Raw genomic sequence first — 25,995 nt, forward strand, 5'->3', positions numbered from 1 at the left:
CTGATGACATTCCCTCTCATTACCCACTTCCTATAACTCTCAAAATAAAGGCAACTAGAGAAAATAAAACCTTTAAAAAATGTAAGTTTGAGCCTCATTTTTAATGCTTTATGTACAATCAGGGCATAATAAAAATAGTTCCCAAAATGTTTTTCAATTGGAGAAATCACAGATTAAGTTATCAAACAACTGCTAAGGCAACAAGCAAAACTCAATAAACGTGGAACAATTTTTCATTCTTATTTGGTTTCCCACCTCAGTTTGCAGGTTTTTCACTAAGGATCAGGCCTGGATGTTCAGTAATGTGGTTCTGCAACATCTTTATCTGATTTTGTTGAAGATTTGCTGCCCCATTTGGCATTAATTACATTTTATGTGACTAACATTCATACTTGCACATTTTTATGATGAAACTGAATCCTATTCCAACATACATGAAGGGATCGCTTTGTCTTTGTCCAGTCTGAGCACATCAGCTTGTCTTTTTACGATCCAAAACTTTTTTTAAGTCTCTTCAGTCTCTGTCAGTCTGAATCAGCTTGAAACCCACTGATCAGGGGAGCTGGACGCTGCAGATTTTAGTTTAATCTGACAAGCAATTTAATAGGCAGTAAGTGGGGATTGTAGTAATATTTGGGCTTTGTGTGGAACATTATCCATGTTTTTACATTTGTGTTTTATTCATTAAGTGCTTCAGCAGCTTTCTGCTGATAACTTAATTTGTAATCAATAAAATCAATAGCTGGCTGTTGCACAAGAGGTTGTGTACTTCACAGTGCTTTGGAAAAAATATTGGGATCTCTCAAATATTTGTCATGTAGCAAAATAAATGTCAGTATATTTTATAGTTTATAAATCTGTTTCATTTAATGAAATAGCATTCAGTCTTACCTCATTTCTGTGTTTTCCGCATAAGCATCTAACATTTACAATTAGATTTTCCTCTGGAAGAACAACAGTTTACATCATTTTTGTAATCTGTCTCTATAATCCAAACCTGTCACATTAAAGAAAAAATTCCCAGAGTCTGAAAATATATTTTATTTTATTTTTTTATTAAAACCATACAAACATTTGTTGTCAGTTATAAAAGCGTGACGCGGCTCTTCTGGCGAAGGTGCAGAGCTCTGCAGCCAGATCTGCCCCTCCTCTAACTGAGGGGGGGCCTGGGATTCCTTGATTTCAAAGTTCTTTATTGGTCCCAGGATACTCCACGTTTTATTTGCTAAATCTACAGAAAGAGTATTTTATTTACATATATATATATATATATATTTATATATATATTTATATAAAAGCACAATAAATGTGAAAACTTGGAAAATAAAAGAAAAAGTACAATGTATGTTGCAAATCTTTACTTTTCAGATATTCAGACTTTCCTTATATAAATGTTCTCTTTAATTTCCTTTCAGGTTTTAAAGTTTCACCTTTTTATCAGTATTCACAATGGAAGATTGGCAGTGATCTCTCTCGTTTAAGGCACATACCTCAGCCCATTTCCTTCTGTCAAAGGAAATGATCTCTACTTCTTTGAAATAACAAAAAAACAGAACTCCAATGCACAGCTACAAAAATGACAAAAGTACCCAAGGACAAATGAAAAAAACAAAAACAAACACTTTGTACCTCATTGTTCCAATGTTGAGTGAAAGGTAAATTCCTCAATATTCAGTGCGCAGCGGCAGAAAACTGCAAGGCAAAACTAACACTGCTGGACAAAGTCACTGCAATACTTGATGGCAGTACGCATTAGGGGTGTGACAGCACACATAAGGTTGGTACAGGTACGCCACGACAGCACACAAGCAAATGCAAATGCAAAATGTTCTTTCGGTACTTACTAGTAAGATTTTTGTACTGGCAGAGGATAAGCAAGGACATTTGTTAACATATGTTATTTATACCATGTTATTTGTTATTTTTTTAGTTTGAAAATAACTTACCTCAGCATCGAATAAAAAAGGTCCAAAACTTCTTTAGTGAAAAAAAATGCTTCCATTTCTTTTTAATTTCAATTGAAAACTTAAATCCAAACAAAAGACAACACAGCAGAACTAGGTAACTTCTCCTAATTTGAAAACTCTGTATCAATAAGCATTTAATAGTGATTCACTGTTTGAACACTAGGTGGCGCTTGTGATGAACCTAGGGGAAATTAAAAGTGTGTTTGAACTTTTAATTTCAGACACACTTTTGTCCTTGCACCAAAGCATAACTTAGGTGCAAGGAACCTATTTCATTTCACCCCCGCCTGTCAGCTCTTTGTGTTTCCATTATCGGGTCCTAAACCAAACCGCTTGCAGAAATGATGCACACTGAGGCTGTGAGGCTCCTCCTCCTGCAGGAGTGTTGCTGCTTCTCTTATAAGTGATCCAGATCCATAGATCTCCCCTAATACATGGTGGCTCTTGTGTTGTTTTGCAGTGGTTGAGGTATAAAACCTAAGAAAAGCCTCTCCAGATGGTGGAATGTGTAACTAGAATAGATCATAAAAGACCTGAGCAATCCCAAATCCTGTGTATGTACAGGGGAGAGACCAATGAATCTGCAGAGGGATTACTCTAAAGACCTTAATTAGTCACTTTAAACTTTATAAGAAGGTATAACTGTACTAGTAAAATTAAGGAGTGGGGAACATGATCTTATTCTGAACTTTATCACATTTGTCATATGCGAAGCTGAAATTAATTAACTTATCACAGAGGAATTTTGTAACCATACACAGATGTCTAACAATTAAAATATGTGGAAAGCATCCTGAAGAAACAATAATCACATACACAAGTATGTCAGCTTCTTTCAATCTTGAAAAACATTACAAGTTTGAATCTTAAAAAAATGCCTGTGACAAGACCATTACTCCTATAGTAGCTGAAATCACAAGTCTGCCCTTCGTTTAATTAATTTAAATAATATTTCAACTGATTTTATTCATGTATTTAAAGCTAAAAGCTGTGAAACACAGCAATATTTAGCATGGGTAGCTGGGTTTAAATGTTTTTAAACAACAATACCAACTACTTTTGTGATGTTTAAACAGGAAGAATCCTGGGGTAATTCAACCAGTACAACCAGTACCACCTTCCCATCACTAAACTCCTCCTTTAGCTCAGGATCCATGCAACCCCGTTCTGGGAATCTGGGTTAGCCCTGATTCCTGCTGTGGGTTGAGTGGTTAATGGAAAAGGTTCCTGCAGCAGAAATTCGTTTTAGTGTCTGGTGGTTGATGGTACAATAACACCTGATGTCAAATGTATAAAAGACATATAATACTGCTTACCATAAGCCCTCTACGATATGAACACTGGACTTGACAACTTGCCGATGTTCGTTCTTCATTGTTGGCATATCACTGGAAACCCTTACTCTACACCCTGCTAACCTTCAGAGTCATGTTTGTAATTATTGCCAGCCATTCTTGCATTGGATTGGTTTGGAGTGCTTTATAAAGTCTCCTAATCTATTCATCTTTTCTCATAGTATTTAACAAAAAAACAGTAAAAAGCTTTTTTGACTAGGAGTGGTGATCACCTGTGACTGACCTATATGTCATCTGACTGCATGTACCTTCAAGTGACGTCTGTACCATGGTGGATCAAGGACGTATACATGAGCCATCACACCCCTAGTACACATTCTACATTTTAAGAGCTTTGGAGAAAACAATACATACAATTTACAATCAAACAAAAACACGTCATGTTTACAGGACCTCTATGCTGAAGACCTTTTCATGAGCTAAGACATTTCAAAACCATAGAAGTACTCATATCGATCCATGTAACCACAAGCAAAGCACCAAGATTTATAGAACAGAGCGTCCGTTTACAGATCAGTTCTGAAGAGTTGTAAAATCCAACATCAAAAATCGAACCACAAACAGAATACAGAAAACACCTCTACAAACACTTGTGAGTACCTTACCAGACTAACTAAAATAAAGCCATTAAGATATCAAGTAGACGACGATCTACAGAGGCTGAAGACTTGGAGTTGTAGTCCATTTTTTTGTTTGTTTGGGGGGGAGGAGGGTTGACAAAAATACCACTTGGTAAAACTTGGTCAAAGCACTGAAACATTTTACAGATTTACAAAAGCAACACAAACAAATGAGAATATAGCACAAATTAAAACTATGATGTATAAAGTTGTCCCCAGGGCCTTTTAAACTGACGACCCATGTCTCAGCCACTGTGTGTACCTGTGACGTTAGGAAGGCTGGCACATGGGGCTAGTCTTTCTAGTCCTATAGACAGTGTTCAAGGTTTAACTGGAGTTACATGCATTTTTACAAACAGCTAAAACAGTGACACAATACTGACTCAAGGAAGATGAGCTTTGTCTCTCCAGCAAATACAAAGAAAAGGGCTTCCAAAAATAGCCTTGATTCCAGAAAAGGAATATAATTTTATCTGTACATATTCATGGCACATCCCTGTTCTGTTTGGGATGATATTTTCCTAATGTAAAACGGTTTGGGAACGGTAACTTCTTATAAAGTTCTTTTAATTGCCACTTTGTGTGTCTTAATCTTCACATACACCAATTGTTTTCCTCTTTCTGTTTCCATTCTATATCCCTTTTGGAGGACAAAGTGGAGAGAAGGAGCAGCTATTGCATTATAGCTAAGAACTTGTTCTCCTCGGCGAGGGTGGTGAGGAGGGAACTCATGTCTCCAATGGCCATGTTGCTGAGACCGGGAGCAACGCTGTTGAAGGTGGTGGATCCTTGAGGTGTGGTGAGGCGTGATGAGGTCCTCGACAGGCCCTGGAACATAGAGGGGCTCAGTACCTCAGAGACCAGGCTACCCTGATCGTAGCCATCCTCCAGGATGGCACCAAAGTCCAGATTTACCCCTTCGTCTAATATTCCTGAAACTTGGCCATCAACTGTGCTACTGACTAGGTCTGTACCAGGGGAGGGAAGGGCATTTGTGGTTCCGTTGCAGCTGCCTGGTCCCTCAGATGCTGCCATGGACTCTAACAAACTCTGCTCTTTCAACACAGGGAAGGAAGAGGACTTGCAGTCGGCTGATCCGTAAGTGAGACAATCTGAAAAGGTTTGTACCATGTTTCCATGATCTAGGTTCTCTAGTTTTAGCCCTGATACATCGCACACAAGAGAACACTGGTCTCCACTCCTCTGTAGCTGTTGGGGTTGGCTGGGGTGTTGGTCAATTTCATTCGACTGTGGATTGAAGTACTGCTGGGTTTTGACTACATTTTTGTAATTGTTTATTGGTGGATATGGAGCATGTACTGGTCGATTGTGATCTGGAACGGTTCCCTGGGACAAGTTGGGTACACTGTCCATGGAGGCCCGGGTAAGCATGAGGTTGTTTCCAATCTGCCACATGGTTCTGCTGTTGTTCTGTTGGAAATGACTCTGTTTCGAAGGCCCATTAGACATCTGCTGTTTAAGACCTTGAGGAAGAGCCCCATTGGTACCCTGTGAGATGTTTGACATGCTGGTACCTCTCATCTCCATGCAGGAGTTGGGCAGTGTCTCCAGCTTCACCCCAGTGTTAACATAACTAGTACTTTGCGACTGGTTGGCCTGTGGGCAGCTGCCGTGGAAGTCCACAGACACCTGCTGGGGAATTAGCGTGTTTCGTAACCTACCAGTTGATGCAGTTGTTGGCTCAGGCCACCTCTCGCACTGCATATGGTGGCTTTGTAACCTTTGGGGAGACCTCTCAACACTACCTGAGCTTACTTCATTCCACTGAATGGGAAGCTTACTAGGACTCTTCCTCTCTAGTATCTGCTGCGGCTGGAGATAGTGAGATTCAGGGAAGGTACAGTTTACCCCTGCTTCAACAGTGGGGTAGGAGTTGTCCCTTTGGCTAGAAAGTATCTGCCCTTCATTTTGAATGTATGAACCACCACCCATCTGATCTTGGGAGTGCAGATACTGCACCAAATCATCTGGCAAAATATCTTCATCTCCAAGAAATAAGCCGGCTACACCATCATCCTCCATTGCCAGGGCTTCCAAGGCTGCATTTTCTGCAATGCTGCCAGTGTTTGTTGAATGCTGCAGGCCTCTCTGCAGGTTGCCCTCTGAGCGTGTGTAGTTCTGAAGGCTAAAACTTCGATATTCAGCTGTAGAGTTATGAGCCAGAGGAGGAAGAGGATTGAGATTATTAAGGCTGTTGAATCGTTGAACTGGAGGCAAACTACAAGTTTCAGGAGCCTGTGTCCGCACTGGGTCACTCGCCCTTCGGTTCCCATTCAGAGTTCCCTCGCCAGGATAAAGAACCCTCCTTCTATAACCTCCGTGCCCCATAAACCCATTGTTGTACCTTCCAGCGTCTTCACCACAATGGGGTGGTCGGACTAAAGGCGGTAGACTGTGATTGCTGCCACCCTCCTCCATCATGGCCATGCGGGTCTTCAGACTCATGCGTTCCATGTTGGGTAGAGGCGTTGGGGGTGGGCCACCTGTAGCTGCTGCGTACTTTGCCTTAAGGTGGTAATGCTGTGCAGGGGTTAAATTGAGCATCCCTCGTGACCCGCCTCCTCCTCCGAAGCCAACTCCTCCGCCTCCACAACTCCCACCTGAGAGTGCTCCAACGCCTCCTCCTACTACTCCACCTCCATACTGGCTAGCCTCACTGGATCGGCGGGAGGCGTCTGTGGAGATGGGGTCATAAGAGTCAGTGGAGCTGAGATTGTGGAGGCGTCGGTGGTGCTGGGACGGCATCATGCCATCACCCTGGGAAGCCTGGCTGGAGCGCCGACTGGAGAAGCAGGGAGAGATTCCCGAAGAGCGTCGGCTGCTGCTCAGGTAGGCTGAACTGGCGGCGCTCCCGCTGCTATCGCGCCGGTCTTGGAGCAAATTGAGAACTGTTAGCTCCGTGCTGGCCAACTCAGTGTGAGCAGGTGGCTGAGGAGCAGGCACCCCCCACTGCCTGCCCAAGCACGATCCTGAGAAGAGCGGAGGAAGAACGTTAGGAAGGCTAAAGAGAAACCAAGGAAAATGAAGTGTGATGAAAGAAATATTACAGGAGGATTAGACAGAAGAAGCCAAGAAAAGTTAAGTGTGGAGAGATCTCTCAAACAGATGTTACCATGGACAACAAGCTGCAATTGGCCATGAAACATCATATTACATGCTGTTCTCTCTGATATGATGTACATCTTGATACTATTTTGCAGTGGAACAGAACCTCTTTCAACATTTGTTTTCCCTGAACCCTTAGGCAGAGCCAGTAAGATGGGAATCAGAATCATTCAGCGCTGTAAATTCTGTCTACAGGTGTTTTGGAGTAATAAAATGAACACAAGATGTGAGGCCTGTGGAAATTTAACAAAAGTTTCACAAAGTTACACTTACCCTTCCCCAGGATGTTGGGCATTGCCGAACCTTTAGGGGGTGGTGTGGGAGACAGGGACCCAAGCCTGGGCAGCGCTCCGTTCACCTGCTTTAGCCTCTCCATCTTCATGTGCTCCATCCAGCGCAGGGGCCGGCCGATGCTTCGCCTCGCCTGCAGGGTCAGCATGGCCGCGGTGGCCGTGGACACCGTGGAGTCCATAATGGGGGCTGGCTCGCCCTCGCACTCTTCCTCCACCTCCTCTTCATTTTCTTCTTCCTGCTCGTCCTCCTCCAGCCCCTCCCCTGGCGAGCGTCCGGCGCTCACAGCAAGCTGGACTCCACTGCTGGGATAGGCGCTGATGGGGGACTGGTCACTGCTGCATGTAGACTGACCGCCAGGGCTTGGCTGAGACGTCTGATGGACGCAGACAAACAGAAGGCAGCAGCATAATTAAAAGTGTAAATCAAAATCATGCAAATAGACATACTGTATATCATGACATGACAAGGACGCAATGTAGTGCAAAAAATGGAATTCCTGTAATATTGTGAAAGTTTGCACTACTGGGCATAGAATGTTTGAGCGCCCTCTATGAGATGCACCGATATACATTTTGTTGATTTTTTTTTTCTGCCCTAGGTGTTTGTTAATTAATAATGTTAAGCATATGAAATAACCGTTTCTGTAAAACAAGATTTTTACCAATTTAAGACAAAATGAGAATCTTTACCTTCCTATCTTACCAATTATATCAACAAATCCAGCATGTTCGATGAAGAGCAGAAGTTGAAAGCTTAAAAGAATAAAAGAGAGCAACTTTCTGTTATCTGATGAAAGTCTCACTATCTCACTTTTCCATACATTTAAAAAAATGTATGAAATGTAACTGCTATTTAAAAGCAGTTTAGTTAAAAGAACTATTTTAAAAGCAGTTCTTTTAAAATAGCTTTTCAAAACTTTTTCAATTTTAAACACGTTATTGACACTGAAAATAGCTGATATTTAAACTTCATCACTCAGTTACGGCACCCACTGTGAAGAGTGTTGAAGCCACCCTTGACCAGGTAGCATGACAAGTTTACTGATCATGAAAAAAGATTATTTGTTGAGCTGGTCATTAATGAAGGTCAATCAAGGTTGAAATTCTCTTGGTCATTTGATTACTTAAAGGTGCATCTCAAATTATGAATTTTTCCAAAGGCATGAGCAGTGCTCACAGGAAAGCATTGTAATGATAAAAATAACAGAAGTGCTAAAAAAAAGAGAGGAAATAATATTTTTTGGATGGTTGTGGTGAATTGGAGATGGAGAACCAGATTGGGAACACATTTGGCATGCTTATGGTGAAAGTCTGGCTGGCAGACTTTCCTCCAAAGCAGCAGGATGAGATGAAGGGCGAACGAATGTAGTGTCAAACCCATCTCACCTGATTACCCACTGTCCTTAGAAAGGAATGGAGAGAAATGCCGAAGCATTTGGATAGAGGAAAAGATGTATTCATTAGAAGAGGTCAGTGTGAAAACCCTTTCTTCAAATACACAGGCATTGAAAGCATAAATGAATTACTGTTTGAAAGTTAGTAAACTAAAGACAATATGAGTCAGTAAAGTGGATGTTTAAGCAAAAATTGAAGTCTTACCATTGGCTTCTCTGTCTTGATAGATTTCACCTGTAGACATTCATCTTGTTTTGAGGTAGCGTGGTTGTACTCCCTTTGGTCCGTGTATCCACCCAGGGGCAGCTGTCCAGGTGACCTGCCCTGGCTGTTGCCTCCAGGTTCCCGGGGCTGAGGTGGAGGGCGTGGATAATCGCCACGCTGTTTCTTGGTGACATGCGCCTCTGGCCCGTGTACTGTCTTTACGTGCTTCCGTAAGGAGCTGGGGTCTGTGTAGCGCTTAGTGCAGCCCGGGATTTTGCACACGTACGGTTTCTGAAGGAGAACGAACATCATAATTGAATGAGTTTATTTGAATTGGCTTCCTACACATTTGTTATGTCATAACTCTACATACTATCAAAATCATTTTGGGGCCATTTTCAAACTTTACAATTATTTCTACAGAGGTCAGGTTTTAAATATGAAACAATACAACTGTAGGATGTATTGTTTACATCCTACATCCTCTGTTGTCCCTACAGATGATGGAGCAATGTTAATACCTCATTGGAGTGTGTTCGGTTCTGATGCTTGGCCCGATCCGACGCGTTGGAAAAAGCCTTGTTACAGCCTTCATGTTCGCACACATAAGGTTTCTCACCAGTATGGGAACGTAAGTGAGTTTTCAGGTTTTCCAGGCGTGAGTAGGCCTTAGTGCAGCCTTCAAACTGAAGATGGAAAAAAATTATCCCATACACTTTAGCTTTTTACATGTATAATAACATGCACAATACAATATCATCTGCAAATAGGGTTACATTGACATTTATGAGGATCCTTACTGTGCACTTGTGTGGTTTTTCCCCAGTATGTCTGCGCATGTGAACCACCAGCATGTACTGTGCCTTAAAGGGCTTCTGCTCTCGAGAGCATTCCTCCCATCGGCACACAAATTCCTTCTTTTCTCCGTGGATGTGGTCATTGTTGATGTGCTAGGGGGACAAAAAGCAAATTTTGTTCATTTTGAAAAAACAACTTTACTGCGCTTCTCCATTTAATTGTTCTGAAAGGTCATTTCCCTTTCAGGTTTTTATCCTTTTACTAATTTATCCTTTCGCAAAGTGAAAAAAAGCTTTTGAGACTGCGTTTGATCTGAGTGAGATTTTCAAACCAACCCTGTCACTTGAATGAGTTTGGGGCCTTGTCACTTTGTGACAAGAGCCGACAGTTGTGCTGTGGTTGCAACTTCCAAACTGTGGCTTAGGAAGCACAAGAAATGGCAGAGGGGTGAGAAATCAGAAATTCAGTCAAAGCTTCTGAAATATGAGGCCTTTGTAAGTCCAGTCAAGCATTTCAACTTTATGTTTTTCTTTTTTTTTTTTCACTAAACTGCGGTTTAAAAACAGGAAAGTGGTAAATGTTGAAAGAATAGAAGAGGTGAAGAGGGGAGGGGAAAAAGCTACAACCCTCTGGGGAAAAAGTCAACATCAGGCCCCTCTTTAAGAGACAACAGAGAGGTGGCCTCTGGAGCGCCTTTTCTGATGGCAATTTAAACCCGGAGAGACGCGATATCCTCAAGGAAACCGGTGCTGTTATGACATTCCTAAGAAGCAGCAAAAAAAAGCTTGTTTTAACCTCAGGACAGAATACAAGACTTTCAGTTGAAAAGCTTGAGAATTTTGTGCTTTGTTGGATTGTTTTTAATAATAATGCATCCAGGGACCAAATAAAAAAATGGAGGACAAAAAACAAAGATTTAGCCCAGAAAAAAGGTCAACAACATGATTTTTGCACGCACTCAGGAACTTTTGCACGCACTCACTGATTCTTCCACAGGCCTTCTCGAACCTTCTACACAGTCATGACCATGACATCCAGCAGACGCCCCACTGGTTTTCATTTCCCACTAAAGGCAATCGCTGACAAATGATTCAATTAATTCACTCTAAAACATGATTCTGTGGCCATCCAATTCATACCCTTAAATATCTCATATTTTGTCATGTTGCAACCAAAAAATGTCATTAAATACATATTGATGGCCTATGTTTATTAATTATGCTTCTTCTAATCTCTAATTTGTTTTTACCAATTATTTACAATAGATTTTAGGAGGTATTAATTAACTATTGCTATGCATTTTATCATCAAATAGCAACTGTAATACTCGTGAGGCATTTCTGTAATTTTAAGTGACAAGCCCAGAACTACAGGGGAGAATGGTTGGACAATTGGATGATCAGAGACTGTAAATCAATCTCCTCCCCATGTTGGCCAGCACTTAAAAAAACCTGACTCTTCCTCTGTTTTTCTTCGTCTTCAAGAGGGAATCCCGGCGGCAAGCGATCGGTCTGCTGTGACCTGTGTTCGATATCCTGCGGCTGAGAGCGATGGGAGAGTGCTGTAGAATTGGATCATGCGCTGGCAGCTGGCACACTCACACATATTTACTGTTTGAACAAATGAATGAGGTCGTTGACGGGCGTGATGCATTAGGCTCTGGGCTGACAGTGAAGGGGACAGGCAACACCGCAGGGGGAAGTGAAAGGAGGGGCAGGACTGCAGAGAAACCTAATGGCATGATCTAATGGCAATTCTTATTGAATCAATAATCTCCATGCTGAGCAGACAGGTCCCGTTGGTCGGCTAAATCGACAAACAGGTGCTGATAGCGGTGGCGCGGTGGGTTATTCATCTTCCCCCTGCCAGCTTATCGGCCAACAACTGTAAAAATGCCACCAAGATGGATTTAGGAGGGAGCTGCACGACAGGAAACGCATGGGACACGGACACAAGGGACACAGGCACTGGCTGTGACGTATGAACTGTGTACTTCCACACACGCACAGGTGCAGGCACTATTCTCTTGGTTCAGCCCCCTGTGGTTCACAACTAACATATGGCACATACTTAAGCACCAGCACCAAAGATGGCAAAAAGGCCTGGGTTGTATCAATAGCAGGTTGAACATGCTCAAAAAGTCAAGAAATTTTTAAATAAAAGTAAGAGAAGTCGGAAAATGGCTCAACAACTCCTAAACAGCAGTTCCTTGGACCAACACCCTCAACATTCACCTTATTTTGATGGAGAGCTACAAAATGTTCTACAGGCAAGTATCTACCAAAATAAAATAAAAAACTACTCTAAAACAGGCATGCACTGAACAGGAAGTCTGCCACTTTGTATAAGTCCCTTTTCAAACTCTTTTGAAATCTCTAGCTTTTCCCTTTAATAGAAATTCCTCCTAGATGAGGTGTCAGCTTCAAACTTAATCATTATTCTTTTAAGGCATGGGGAACTGAAAGTTATCAAAAGCTTAAGTTTAAATTTAGGGATGTGGTTGTGGCCAACCAGAAAATCATTGACAACATTATCATTGACAAAAAGTCCTATTCTAGTTAATGATGTCCATCTTTGACCTTCTTAACTTCAATAACTTTAAACTCTCCTTTGACAGAAGTTTGTGAAATTTGGTATATGTTATTCAACACAAATAACCTCAAGCCCTAACAGGTATTTGGTCATTTTGGATGAAAGGGTTCTTTTTGTACATCTTACATGGGTGAACTCAAACAACGGCAAACAGATTTACTGATTCATTACATTTTTAATGGTTTGGGGAAATAAAAATCAATAAAATATTGATGCCTGGCTAAGCACATGGGCATGGCCAGACTTTAAAAACAAATCTCCAAGAACATTAAAAGTTTCTGTGCAGTCCCCAGCCAAACACTTACAGGATTGTGGTCCTCGCCAAATCTTCGTCGCCAAACAAGAAGTTGGCACAACTCAAAGAAAGATCGTTCAACTCCATGCTTTTTGTATTAGTCACAGACGCTAACAGGAAATAATTCCAGGCTCAAAGCTTCTGACCACTAAAGTGCAAGGGTCATTCAATGCTGCTTGCAGCTTTAACAATTTGAATTATAGCTTCATGCTGTATTCCAACATCCCATCACTTGATATTGGAATACACTAAATCATATCATTTTCTTCCCTGCTACGTCCCACTATTTGTTCACTTCAGTATTCATTTCCATGTTTCCTTATCAAACCCTCTTTGGGACGCTGCCTTCATGCATTAGAATGCAAGCGTGCATGAAAAGAGGGTCTGTTTACAAGGCAATTTCACAAAGCGATGGGACCCGCAACACCGTTTAGCTTTATCAAACATTGCCTAATAAATCATATGCTCTTTTGTGATGTCAGTTGCTGAAATGCTTTGTATAAAGGGAGGTGGGGAGAAAAAAAGCACAGAAAAGGAAAAGATGGAAGGCAATGAAAGGGAGAGAGAGGTAGAGAGAGAGAGATTAAATGAAAGTGGGAATTGAGAGTGGGTTAGTGAGAAAAGGAGGGAGGATGAGAGAAAGCGAATGAGAAGCAGGGGGCAGGGAGCTGAAATTGGCATGTGTAATTCAGCAGTCTTTTCATCTTGGAGTAAGATACTCTAGACAGATAAGGGCCTAATCCTTCTCATGATCAAAAAAAGCAGCGTTTTACCAATTAAAGGCCTGTGCCAGCAGCCAGAGAGGGCTGAAGGGGGGGGGTGTTTTCAGACTGTGCCGGCGTTTATCATTCTTTAACACTGGGGAAGCACACAACAGGAGTTTTAACAAGGCTGCACACATGGAGTAACAGCTTTCCATCTGAGAGAATTACAACGCCAAGTGTGTGTTTGACCTGGTGATAAAACACATGAACCTCTAAGACCTTCAGCAGCCCTAATAATGAACTTTGGAAATATTGTATTTGCTTGAAAGTCTACCTAAACACCATATCTAAATCTTTCACATACTACTATTCGATAAATTGGGTTTGTTATTGGCATTTTAGTCAATAACTGGCTGAAAAATGTTCTTTTAGTGGTGATTTTTAGAAGTGAACCTCAACATTTGGGCTTCCTTTCCCAAAATAAACCTGGAACAGTATTGAGGTTTTTTTTGGAGAAAGAAAATTTTACACTTGCTTCTTGCTCTGATTGAAGGATCAGCCAGAAGGCTCATCTGCAGTCTGGATTCTGAATCTTCAGAGCTAAGACTGGGCCACCTGTGAGTGTTCTGGGACAGGGTTGGGGTCCACAGCAAAAACCTGCTGGTCATTATTAGTAAACAAAGATCAATTTCTGCTTTAGTGTCAGACTCCAGGAATCTCCAATAACACCATAAAAAGTAAATAGACTTATTGCAAGTTGTTGTTTTGTTTTTTCAAAGAGTCACTAGGGTCTGAGAAGTTGCTAAATACAGTGACAATGTCACTAAGTTATCCACACTGTGCCCTTGTAGACTTATCTGCTGTGAAAATGTTCTAAAAGATCAACAACAAAAAAACAAAGGTTGTTGAGCAAGGCTATAATAATAGAAAATTATGCCAATAATGGGTTGGGCTCTATGGCGACAAATAGCTGAATAAAAGCCAACTTCAAGAGATACATTAAAGAAGCCACCAGGCCTTATCTTTAAAAGTGTTCCCTCTGAGGGGAAAAAGAGGAGGGGAGAAAGTAAAATAGAAAATGAGAGAGAGCAAGAGAGAGGGGGGAAACGTCCCCAAAAAGAGGGGGGAGGGCTAGAGAATGTTGAGCTTAAACCACGATGGAGAGGTAGAACGAGTAGAAATAAAATAAATCAAATAAATCTCGCAAACTACAAAATTGACACCCGCCTCGCTTTTGCTGACTGGGTAGGCCTGATAAAGTGGGCCAAATTGCATAGATCTGATGTTTATCTTATCGGTGGCACCGTGAGTGCCTATATGCATGTGATAAAGGGAACGCCGGTGAAAAGAATGTTTGAGGGGTGTAGAAATATGCATCAAGAGCACTACAGGAAGCGCTTTTGTTCAAGTGGGAGAGCAATGAGGGTGGCGTAAAGGCTTAATTCAAAAATTAGGCCAACCACAAAGAAAAAGGGATATTTCACTGTGGATTTCTTACTTGTAACACTTCAGAAAGTGGGTACGTCTTGACAGACTTGTCAAGCACTTCTGAAAATGAAACTTAAACATTAAAACTGCTTCAGCTAAGGGGAAACTGATGATTTTTTTTTCTCGTAACGCCTTTCCTCCCTGAAGCTGTTTCAGAAGACAAGTACGGGGGAAGGGACGCGCCATTGTTTGGATATATGGAAATCCCCTCCACCTCCACCACCACCACAGCTGCCATCCCAAACCCCTCCCAGAGAGTGAAGAGAGCCACTGTGGTCCAAATACTGTACTTATCCTATTACTGAGGGGTGGGGGTGTGGAGAGATAAGAGCATTTTCCCGTCCGCTCTGCTGAATTAGAGGGGCAGGGAGTCTGTAGGCGAGGACTGTTATTGGCATCTCTCCACATATCTCCATGTGCATTAAAAATGAGAAATAAAACGTCATATCAGAAAGTCTGATGGCAGAAAAAAAAATTCCAAGACAGAAACATGAAAACTAATCAAAGAGGACATATTGTTTCCCTATGATGGAAACCGGGCTGTGAGAACAGCAGGGGGAGAAGGTGAGCAATATTCGCCTCCATTCCTTTTCCAACTGCTTTTACTCATCCCACCTCCTGAAACAGGGGCAAGAAGTTGTCAAGATCCTCAACCTTTTGAGCTGAGCCCTTCAAACACGGGAGGCAAGCCCATTTCGTGCTGAGGATATCAATTATAGATAGGGGTTACCACCGCAGCTGAGGATTGCGATGTCAAGACGGCAAGTAGACAGCTGTGGAGAGCTTAGGATCTTTCTATCAGATGTGTCCTGATGTGTTTCTCAGCTGCACATGTCTGTGTGAGCACTTCCCCATCGCTTGTATGGGTGTAATTTCATCGCTTGTCCAACTCCAGTTTGGTTTCCCGCTCAGATGAAGGGTAAGTGGTTCAGATGCTGCAAAGCAAAGCTAAAAGCACCTTTGGCCACAGTAGGGGTGACACGATGATTATGCTAATGGCCTTTTTTTTAGCTTTCCACAGAGCCACAGGCGAAGTATGATCGGGGAACATCCATCTCCAGGCGTCTGTGAGAATTACGATAACAGACAGGGAGTTGGTTTGGTCCGGTAGAGTACACAGAATTCTGTGAGGCTTAACCCGCCAAATAAGTTCTCACCATCCAGCTGTGAGATGGGTCTCCAGCTTCTGAGCCCATTATCACTACCCGTGAAACTAATCAGGAATTCAGCATTACTAACATTCAGCGCTCAAGGCCCTCACTCTACAGTGGCCTGCCAGACACAGAAGCTGAGGTCCGGGGAGATAGGTGGAGGGAAAAAAAACCTCAGCTTGTCTGTTTTTTGAGCAGCTCTGTAGGATTGTACACCTGTTGTGTATTACTGGTCTTGCAAAGGAAGCTAATCTTATGGAGAGGCATAAACACTTGTTCCTTTTCTATAGCAATGGCTCCAGTCTCCTAGCTATGCTTCCAAACAAGCTATACTTTTTAAAAATCTTTTTCTAATTATACTGTCATGAACATTTAAAATTCCCCCCACTAACTGAGACCTGTAGAGTCTGAGATGGAGTACTTGTGTTTTTGGTGATTTCACTTAGTATATTGCTTGATCTTGGGGTTTGTTTGCTGATAGGTATATTCCCGGGTAGATGGGCAGCTGTGTTAGATGTGTTTTACTTATGGAAGACTACATAGGAAGAAAGACTTCATATTGTGAGGTCTGGTGGATACTTACTTGTACCAGCTGTTCCTGGGTGTCAAACTCACGGCAGCAGTTCTCCCAGTGGCAGTTTGTCTCATAAACCACCTCCGGCTCCTGTTTGCTCTCGTCTTTGTCGCCTTCCTCCTTCACCAGAGTCATCCCATCAGGATGGTCCTAAATAACCAGTGAGAACCAATATATTGAGACCGATGTAACACTATTGGCGTTTAATAACATATGCTTAAGCTCACAAACATATTGTATAAACCGGTCATAAATTAGATTCTTCACAGGCACAGCAGAGAGTTATTGCCTACATGTCTCAAACATGTGTGTCTGGCCTTGCTCAGCTCTATGAGGGGTAAATATAGCAGATGAAGCCACTCTGGATTTTTGGAAGACTTGATCCTCGACATGCTTAGACTCTGAGCTACTACAGAAGAGGCTACCACTGCAAACCCCAGCTTATTTCAAGCTACCGTCTTATAATCAGCTCTTTTTTTCCCCCCACCAATGCAAATGCCTGCCATTTGCTTACATTTTGCTTTCACTTTTTCAAAGCCCCTTAAATTTTTTGATTAAACAAGAGCAAAATCAATTTTCTCTTTCGTCCCACAAAAGCTAAGTGATTGTGTCGCGTTGGAAACTAAAAGTGATAAGAGAAGAAAACACCAAACAAAACAGCCACATGCAAAAGAATAAAGATTGAGTGCTGTTGTAGCCACTTTGCAGAGATGCAGCATTGAGTACAAGCATCACTTTCATTATGATTGGCAGTCATCCTTCATATTTGAACTGTTCGTCCAGTTCAAATATTAGTTTATATGAAATGTAATTTTTGTAGAGCAGAATGATTATACAACAGAAAACTGCAATGGATTTTGAAAATAACAATTTGGTACATTCCTTTGAGTTTATAGGACATCATCTTTTGAGTGTTGATGAAGGTTCAGGAATGCCTTAACTTGACAAGGCCAAGTTCCATAAAACTCTTACTACTGATCATGAGTGTCTGCAGCTGGTAATTTCTGCTTGACTCCTACTCGGAACAATGGGAAACTCCAAGGAATTCAGATTTAAGATAAAGAAGTGGAAATTTACACAAGTTGAGAACAGCAGTATAAAATCAGTCTAAACAATTACATGTGAGTGCAAGTTATTGCCAGATGTGCAGAGATTTTGCACAGGCCTGGAAGACGACCAATAGAAAATGGGTCGGTCCTGAAAACACTGGCTATATTTTGCCAAGTCAGTGGATAATAAATGTAGTTCTAGTTTCTTCAATTAAAATATGTTTGTTAAACTAAACAGAAATAATGCATTGATTTCCTGATTAAACTGTATGGGTGAGGTCACATTTTTAAGTGTTAAAGCAAAGGAAACTAAAGTTATCTCTGTTTGGAAGATCTAATTCTCTGACTCCGCACTGTCAGCAGCTGTTCTTGGTTCTTTAACTACCTTCTGTAACTCTGCAGCAAGTAAATATATTGGATGTTATTCTGGAATGTTTAATTTATTTGGACAAAAAGATAAGGTGCACTTTGAACAACCCTGGACTTAAAGAAATGCTGAGCTTGTAGTTCTGGACAAATGACTCAACAATAGAGTCAGTAACTGATGGCAAATTGAATTTTTTTATAAAGCGCCAAGTCATAAGAAGCAACTTTGCAGAACAGAAAGGTCCAATTCATACCTTTTATTTAGATTTGGTCCAAAATTCAATTTAAGGCGATCTAATTCAGGAGACAGAACCCACCTGCACATTCACCGCTCCGGGACTGGGCAACTCATCCTCCGGTTTCATTTTGGACCGCTTGTGATGCATCGGGTCGCCGGTGCTGCTCACAGCTGATTCGCTAGTCGGTTTGGCCTTTGGTAAAGACAAAACGCAAAAATGTTTCTAACTTTATCATTTCCCCCTCTAATTGCATCGTGCTCAGTATCCCAATAGTTTTACCCTTCATAGGAACATTAAAAATGCATGTAATGCTTATAAGCAAAACCAATTATTTACTTAATCAACAAGACAAAACTGGTGGGGTTGACTCATAATGATTTCTGCAACTGAAGCTTTAAACTGAGCCAGCAAAGAACTATGCAATTCAGTGTATCACATTAGCGTCCCTAATCAGTGCAATTAAAGCAATCTTATGAACCAATTCCACCAATGAATGACCTGGCTTTGGCCCTGGCCTAAATACGCCCTCGGGAGGATTCCTGTAACACAATAAGCTATTTGAAAGAAGAAAAATTAACAGAACCTTTAGACATCTGCAAAATGAAACGGTGTTATTCCAGAGAATGCTGAGCTTTTCACACAACTAAACAACTACTTCACTTCTGCTAAAGGACACATTTCTGAGTTGTGTTAAGGTATTCATTTTAGGGTCAGGAAAGAAGTGTCTGCTCCTTCAGGCTTGACTGAGATCTTCCGATGTCCATCTGTCTTCTGGAGACAGGTTTCGTGGTTACATGAAACAAAGATAAGTTTGGTGGAGTCAACTAGATGCTTTTAAATGTAGGAAGACTGTAGAACCGTCAAGCATGGTAGTGGTAGCTTCATGCCGAGGGAGTCTTTTGAAGATAAAACCAAACATTTCCACATCTAGCAAGTGAGATCAGTGGTTTTGTTCTCGAGAACGTTGAGCTTTTTGATGCTTAGTGTTTCCAACTTGCATCGCATTTGAGCTATTCATTTCTGAGGCAAGAACGAAGCACTTGTTCTAACATCCACAACTTCGAGCTCAACTGAAATGAATCTTTTTTAAAGGTTTTTGTGACACTCTTTATTCAGGAAGAAGGGGAAGACATGCTGCAAATGGAACCGAAGCCGGGAACTGAACCGGGACAGCTTCTGCATGTGGAAAGAAAGTTTTAGGATTAAAAAGAGAAAAAGCTATCTGTCCACAGTGACAAGATGCATGTTTGGGGAGTCAGGATGCCAATTTCCAGTCTATAAATACTGTTAAGCACAGTGGGAGTAACATCATACTAGGGGTCTGTTTCACTGTTTTGAAGCTGACCACATGGAGAAGTTAGAAAGCTGTTACTGTCTCATAAGACAAGCATTGACTAAACAATATTTTCTTCAGTTTTGTCCAATTTCTGAAAATCATGGGATAATGATAAGGAAATAAACAGAATATTTACTGGAAATGCGGGGCCGCACATAACGCAAGGCTTGAGAAAAAAACTGGGGGAAACCCCTTTGGATCCATCCATCCATGTCAATATTCCCCACTCTCCACATCCTTGTTCTCTCTCTAGTGATTAATGGATTCAGCGGAGGGATTCTATGCTAACAAGCCCCTGGCTGTTTGCTATACGCACGCTTTCATGTGCGCGATAGGCTGAAAACAAGAAACAACACGAGTAAGAGGAAGAAAAGTCCCAGGAGAGGAAAGCGTTGAGGGGACGGGGGTCCTGCCTGTACCTGTGCTTGCTTGGCTGATCCCTTTCACAAGGGGCTGGCATGCGACGCCGCTATCCATTAACGCGTGATGATGAATCGCAGAGGCCGCTGTGCTCACCTGTGATGAGTCGTTGGAGATGGCTGAGCGATCGCCGGCGCCGAGACCAGTTGGGGGGATGCCAGGCACGGGACGCTGGCTGACAAAGGTCGGCGTAGGGTGGACTAACGGCGGGCTGTGGCCGAAGGCGGAGCCCACGATCCCAGGCTGGCGGCCCATCAGCTGATGGTGGACATGTAACGCCACCGGAGTTGGAGGGTAGGGGAAGCTCAAAGCTGGGCTGGAGAGACGACAGAGTAAAACAACTCTAAACAATACTTCAAACATTAATTACAGAAGCAATGAGCCAAAGAAGGGGAAGTTCAAGTGAGTAAATGGATTGTTCTGGATAACTCCTCACCCTGAGGGCAATCTGACATGAGATGGTGTGGTAATAGCGGAACCAGGGGGGCTGCTGGGAAATAAAGCTTGTTAACACAGTGAATTATCAAGTGGTTTCTGTAAGACAGTGTGTCATTCCTCCACTGGGCAAAATAATACAGATAATAAATAACCGTTAATCTATCTTGGAGCCATGTAAATAAAGTCACAACATTTTCTTTCCTCTGTAAGTTACAGTTCTCTGGAAATCGTTCATACCGCTTGAATCTTTTTCACACTTTGTCACGTTACAGTCACAAACTTTCACTTCCTTTATAATAATTTTATGTGATCAACACAAATAAAAATAAAATCAGAAGAGTGTGTAGTGTGTTTTTGTATCAGCCCCTCTGAATCAATGCTTCTTCTCAACCAGCTTTGAGGATCTCATAAAAAATAAAATAAAAAATTCTCTACATTGTTCTTTGCAAAATATCTGAATGAATAAATCATGATGAATAATATCTGTGCACATCGGACTTCTGGCCCTGGCACACCTTTTTCATTTGGATTTAGTTCTGGACTTTGACAATGGTGTCCAAGTTGAGGTTCCGGGGCCATTTATGGCCTTCTGAATGATTTTTAGTGACTTAATTCAAGAATTTAAAAAATCTGGCAGGTACCTGATTCAGACAGGCACATACAGTATATTACCTTTTAGGGCAGGGATATTCAAACTTTTTTTGCCATGAAGTCCAACACTGTTGAATTGAAAACACTTGTTGGGGCAAATTTTTTGTATTAATGCATTATTAATATAGGAAGCGCTAAAAAAGGCACATTTCTAGTTACTTTTTATCTGCTGAAAAACAAACTGAAAATTAAGAATTTTATCAAAATTAGACAGATTTGTTTAGACCAGGAATCTTTGACATAAAATAAAGAAGGTCTTGAAATGACAGCACTGATGTAAGACAAACCTACAGTTTTGAATTCTTTTGGACTAAGCTCAGGAACAGTAATGTTTCATATTTCACCAGTATGATGGTGTGTTAAAAGCAAATACCAAAATAAAAATGCATGTCATACTTATTGTTATTTGCGACAAAACTGTGAAAGACATGTATTATTTTCCTTTCATTTCACACAACACTGCTTTGATTTCTGATGAAATGCATTGAAGGTTTTGGTTGCAATGTGACAACGTGGAACAATTCAAAGGGCATCAGTAATTATGCAAGGCGCTGTGTTAATCTGCAAACTGAGCTAACTTTGTTGATCATAAAAATCCCAGAAGCCTCCTCTGTGTAACGATCGTTAAACCTCCGGATAAACATGGATCTGTGTGGCTCGGCTTCATTCATTCTGCACACTGACAATTGGCTCTACCCGCGACCCATATGTCTGCTGATCTTATTATGAGCCGAGTGGAAATCAATGGACCGAGACACATTTGGAGGCCCATCCGCTTGTCATATCACTCATCAGTCTGTTGGCTCTGGCTATTTGGATTCTGTCATTTGGACAGTGGCTGAGCGTGGAGCATGATTGATCAGCTCCCTTTTACAGATCGCTGATCAATGGCTGAGGGTGGGGCAATGGATCTCTGCTGTTTTTCCCCTCTTCTCCTCTCTTTTCTTCTGCTTTGCTTTGCCTCTCCACCGATACCGGTGCATGATGTATGTGATGTTTCCCTGAGGTGCGCTGGATGACTGACACAAGCCGCCTGGGAAGCAGGCCGACTGGCTGGCTGGGAGATCGTCACCCACACGGGCGTTTGACACGATAGCACACACATACACTCATTCGTGCCAAACGCTTTATTTATGTATTATGATGCCATTATAAAGGGAAAGCATGCCGCATTTTTCTGTAAGCTGTGAGTCATACACAGCGTCTTTGGTCCTGCCTAAAACAACATGAATATTTTTGCAAAACAGACAATTTTCCTGCTGCAATAATCAACATACCAGCACACATTTTGTGTCTTTTGTGAATTTGGTAAGAAGCCAATGTCACTATAGAGATGAAACCACATATTCACAAACACTGTCTAAAAAGACAGAAGCATTTATTTTCTTTAATTTTTGCTGCTTTGGGGCAGAGGGAGTCAGTTATGACTACCAAAATTATTCATTGGTAAATGTCACAAAAATGAGAGATATATATATATATTTACATTTTCTTCAAGAGAAGAAGTTTTAAAATATTTTCAGGGTCCTTCCACAATAGTTTGCTGGACTTGTGGATCATTCCTCCTGCCTGAAGTGGTGTAACTGAGTCAGGTTTGTAAGCCGCCTCACTCTCACATTTCCAGATCGATCCACTTTCTTTTATTTTTTTTAACAAGAATATATAAAATGTTCTCATCTAAACTATATGTTTAGCACATTAAGCCACAGACATAATTTTCTATCCACTAATTTTCAAAGGGAGATTAAGCTGTTGTAATGGCCACTCAAAAACGTCTGACATTTAAGAAAGCAGTTTCTCCTTTTTCTTCTTTTGTCATATATAAATGATACAGGAAATCTTCAGCCTGATTTGACTTTCAAAGAGTGAAAAAATATATTTTTGTGTTTTTGCCAAGATTAAACCTTTTGCAAACTACAATAAAATCAATCAATAAAATTTGCTGTTTATAATGACAATTTGCTAATGTTTAGAAAGTTTAATGGAAGGTAATAGATAACCTAAAATTTGTAGGGGGAGATTTCAACTGGAAGGCTAGCAGACGTCAGATTTCTACCCAGGAAAATCTAAAAATAAATCAAACCAACCGTAATCTAACATGGCCATCACCGTCCGACTGTTATCCAGCTCTGACAACCAAACTTCGGGTGATTTTATTTCCTTTTTCTACTGTGCTACCTGATTGCTCTGGCGGAGAGATGTCCGTAGGAGCCGCTGGTGGAGGAGCTGGAGCGTGAGCTGTTCATCAGTGTGGTAACTATGGCGTTCGGGGAGTTACGAATCATGGTCTGCAAATCGAGGCTGTGCTCAGAGAGCGGAGAGATGGTCAAGGGGCGCTTCCTGTTGGGCCGTGCCGGAAGCCTTGGGCTTGGGAAGCGCGAATCTGGAGGATGAGAATGGAGAAAGAAATTACTGCGTTGTTTAAAGCAGAGGTGCTGGTAGCATGTAGTGTTTGTTTGGTCATGTGATAGTGATGCAGCAGAGGATTGTGGGATGTTTAACTGAAGGATGGAATCAATGTCAGCGTTGAGGTCATGGTTTCACTGTGTCAAAATGGTCAGGAAATATATATGGTTTATACAATACTGATAAATATCGCTTGTCGGCAACAACAGCAAATTTGTATATTGATGCGTCTCTATTTAAAGTTTGCCTGTTATTATTATTAGATGCTTCAGGGCAAGAGAATCAGCTAAAAAACAACCAAAAAAAAAGCATCTGATGGTTCATACATGCATTTCTGTTTAAACTCTAACCTAATCAAACCCTAACAGATGACATTTTTGTCAATCATCAGACAAAAGGCCCATCTCAATGAGTGTTCAGCTGTCACTTGATGCACTGCTTGCATTTCATCCAGGAGAAAACATGTCTTTTATGTTGGAGAATTGCTCTGACTGTGTATGGTAATATTTAATCAAGTCCAATTTGACTCGTTATTCAAATGCAATCAGTGTTGACTGGAAATACCAAAGAGGGGTTTGAAAAGGTAAAAGGCGGAAACGGCGCAACCATTCTCTCCGAGCGCACAATGAGCCACGGGTAGAGATTAAAACATGACTTTTGTTGTCTTTTCACACGGAGATGTCACAAACAAGACAGAGAGGGAGAGAAAAAAAACGGGGGAGATGGAAGGAGGGGACAAAAAAACAGCGCTGAGGGGATGTCGAGCTTTGTGCATGAACTGACACAATGACTTTGTGACTCAAGACTTGGAAATAAAACATTTCGAGTTATTTCATAAAGGCAAACAAAACCGATAACCCCCCTCCTGCATATTTACGTCCCCCTCAATCCATCCATCTCCCTAAAACGTAAATGCTCTATCTCTGGTTTGACACATTCAGCGATTACAGAGAGCTTCCTTTCACATGGTAATCAGAGAGTGTGCTGTTGTGTGTGTGCGCGCGCGCGCGTGCGTGTGTGTAGCATTCTGGCATCCACAGGCCTGAGCTGCAACTGAAGCATCCAGAGCAACACCCTCCACTCTCTTTACATTTTTTATTGTAAGGCGGATCTTGTAAGGAGGAATGTGAGAACACAATATAGAACACATGGGATTTCTTGACAGTTTTTTTTTTCCTTATTTTTTTGTCCATTCACCAGCTGAAGCTATACATCCATCTAGCCTCCTGCAAAACGTCTGCTTTTATACCTCTGATTCGGACACATCTGACACCTAAAACAAGCTGCATCCACTTGTGGAAAACTGGAGGATGGTGGAGGTGGAGAGAGAGCGACGGAGAGCCTAGCGTGGGAGACGGGGGCTTGTGTGCCATCACTGCAAAGCCTCATGGGACCGGTGTTTATTAATGCACAGCCCAAATGATAAATCGGCCAACCGGGGAGACAGAGAGGGAAGCGTCCTGGCTCATAGCAGCACTGTCCCTCTAATTTCCTCTTGATTTATGGACGGGACGGCTGGTTACACACCGCGTCATTAATTTCGAGGGGGCCAGGGAGGTTTTCGGATGGGCCAGACTGACGGTGGTGGAAAGAAAAGTTGGTTCCAAAACTGGGGTTGAACCCTCCGCGACCCACCTGGGAAGGGGGGGCGACTATAATAAATACATTCTACTTTATGGAGTGTAAAAGTAGATTCTGGAGATGGAAGCACAATACAATAACTATTGTTCTTACAATCATCAAGGTTTTAATCCTGTGACAAGCAGAGTGTTCAGAGAAAGAAAACTTGTATTGAAAAGGACATTTCTGTCAATTCAGCTTATTTAGGACACAGAAAAGGACTGATGCCCTGAAAGACAAGGAAAAAAATAATTTTCTTCCAAATCTAAGCAAAAGTTTCTTCTTGTCCTCATCTTAAAAAACTAAGGCATTGTAAAAATGTGCATTAAAATAAAAAAATATATTATTTCACTAAGGTTTTTTAAAATGTCTCCATGTATTCCAGGCACCCTTACATAAAGTCAGAAAATAAATTTATTTTTCTCGTGATCTGAAAAGGCCTTCATCAGATTAAAAAGGTTCATGTAGTCATTTATGTAATATTTTACTTATTTCTTGACCATGTTAATTTTTTCTCTCATTGCGCTTTTTCAAAGTCTGACTATTTTAAAAATGTATTTTCTCATGACCTGGAAAAGTGATGAACTCCTTTCAAAAAGGTTTCATAAAACAAAAAACTAAATCTTCCAAACTTTCTTGATTTTTTTTTTTTTAGTTTATGCAAATCTTTTCCCCTGAATGGCAGCTGATTTATTTTTCTCTAAATTTACAAAATCTGACCAAATGTTTATCTTTAAATATTTTTTATAGATTATCTGCACATTTAAAAAAGTGCCTATAACTAAAATCAAAAAAACATAATTTTTATAAACAATTTTCTTCCATTTTTGTCCTGAAAGGCACATGAGTTTTCACCTTTATTTGCTTTTGTTTGTTTGTTTTCTTTGTGTGTGCGCTTTATTTTATTT

General features: G+C 41.3%; 1 protein-coding gene across 4 annotated transcripts in view; it reads right to left on the reverse strand.

Moving 5' to 3' along the window:
* Window positions 1-1,026: 1,026 nt before the first annotated feature.
* The window catches only part of gli3 (GLI family zinc finger 3), a 122,302-nt gene continuing 97,333 nt past the window's right edge, over window positions 1,027-25,995 (reverse strand). For 2 of the 4 annotated variants that reach the window (XM_028005133.1, XM_028005132.1), the window contains exons 7-15: window positions 23,240-23,444; window positions 20,069-20,288; window positions 18,295-18,408; window positions 16,572-16,712; window positions 9,761-9,910; window positions 9,482-9,646; window positions 8,961-9,251; window positions 7,342-7,735; window positions 4,615-6,932 (exon numbers count right to left, since the gene is read on the reverse strand). In XM_028005133.1, the coding sequence (XP_027860934.1) occupies window positions 4,615-6,932; window positions 7,342-7,735; window positions 8,961-9,251; window positions 9,482-9,646; window positions 9,761-9,910; window positions 16,572-16,712; window positions 18,295-18,408; window positions 20,069-20,288; window positions 23,240-23,444 (3,998 nt within the window). Of the gene's footprint in view, window positions 6,933-7,341; window positions 7,736-8,960; window positions 9,252-9,481; window positions 9,647-9,760; window positions 9,911-16,571; window positions 16,713-18,294; window positions 18,409-20,068; window positions 20,289-23,239; window positions 23,445-25,995 lie in introns of all 4 variants that reach the window. The other 2 variants (XM_028005134.1, XM_028005131.1) reach the window with 2 other exon arrangements.

Source organism: Xiphophorus couchianus, chromosome 21 (assembly GCF_001444195.1).
Source record: "Xiphophorus couchianus chromosome 21, X_couchianus-1.0, whole genome shotgun sequence".
In the NCBI taxonomy this organism is placed as follows: Eukaryota; Metazoa; Chordata; class Actinopteri; order Cyprinodontiformes; family Poeciliidae; genus Xiphophorus; species Xiphophorus couchianus.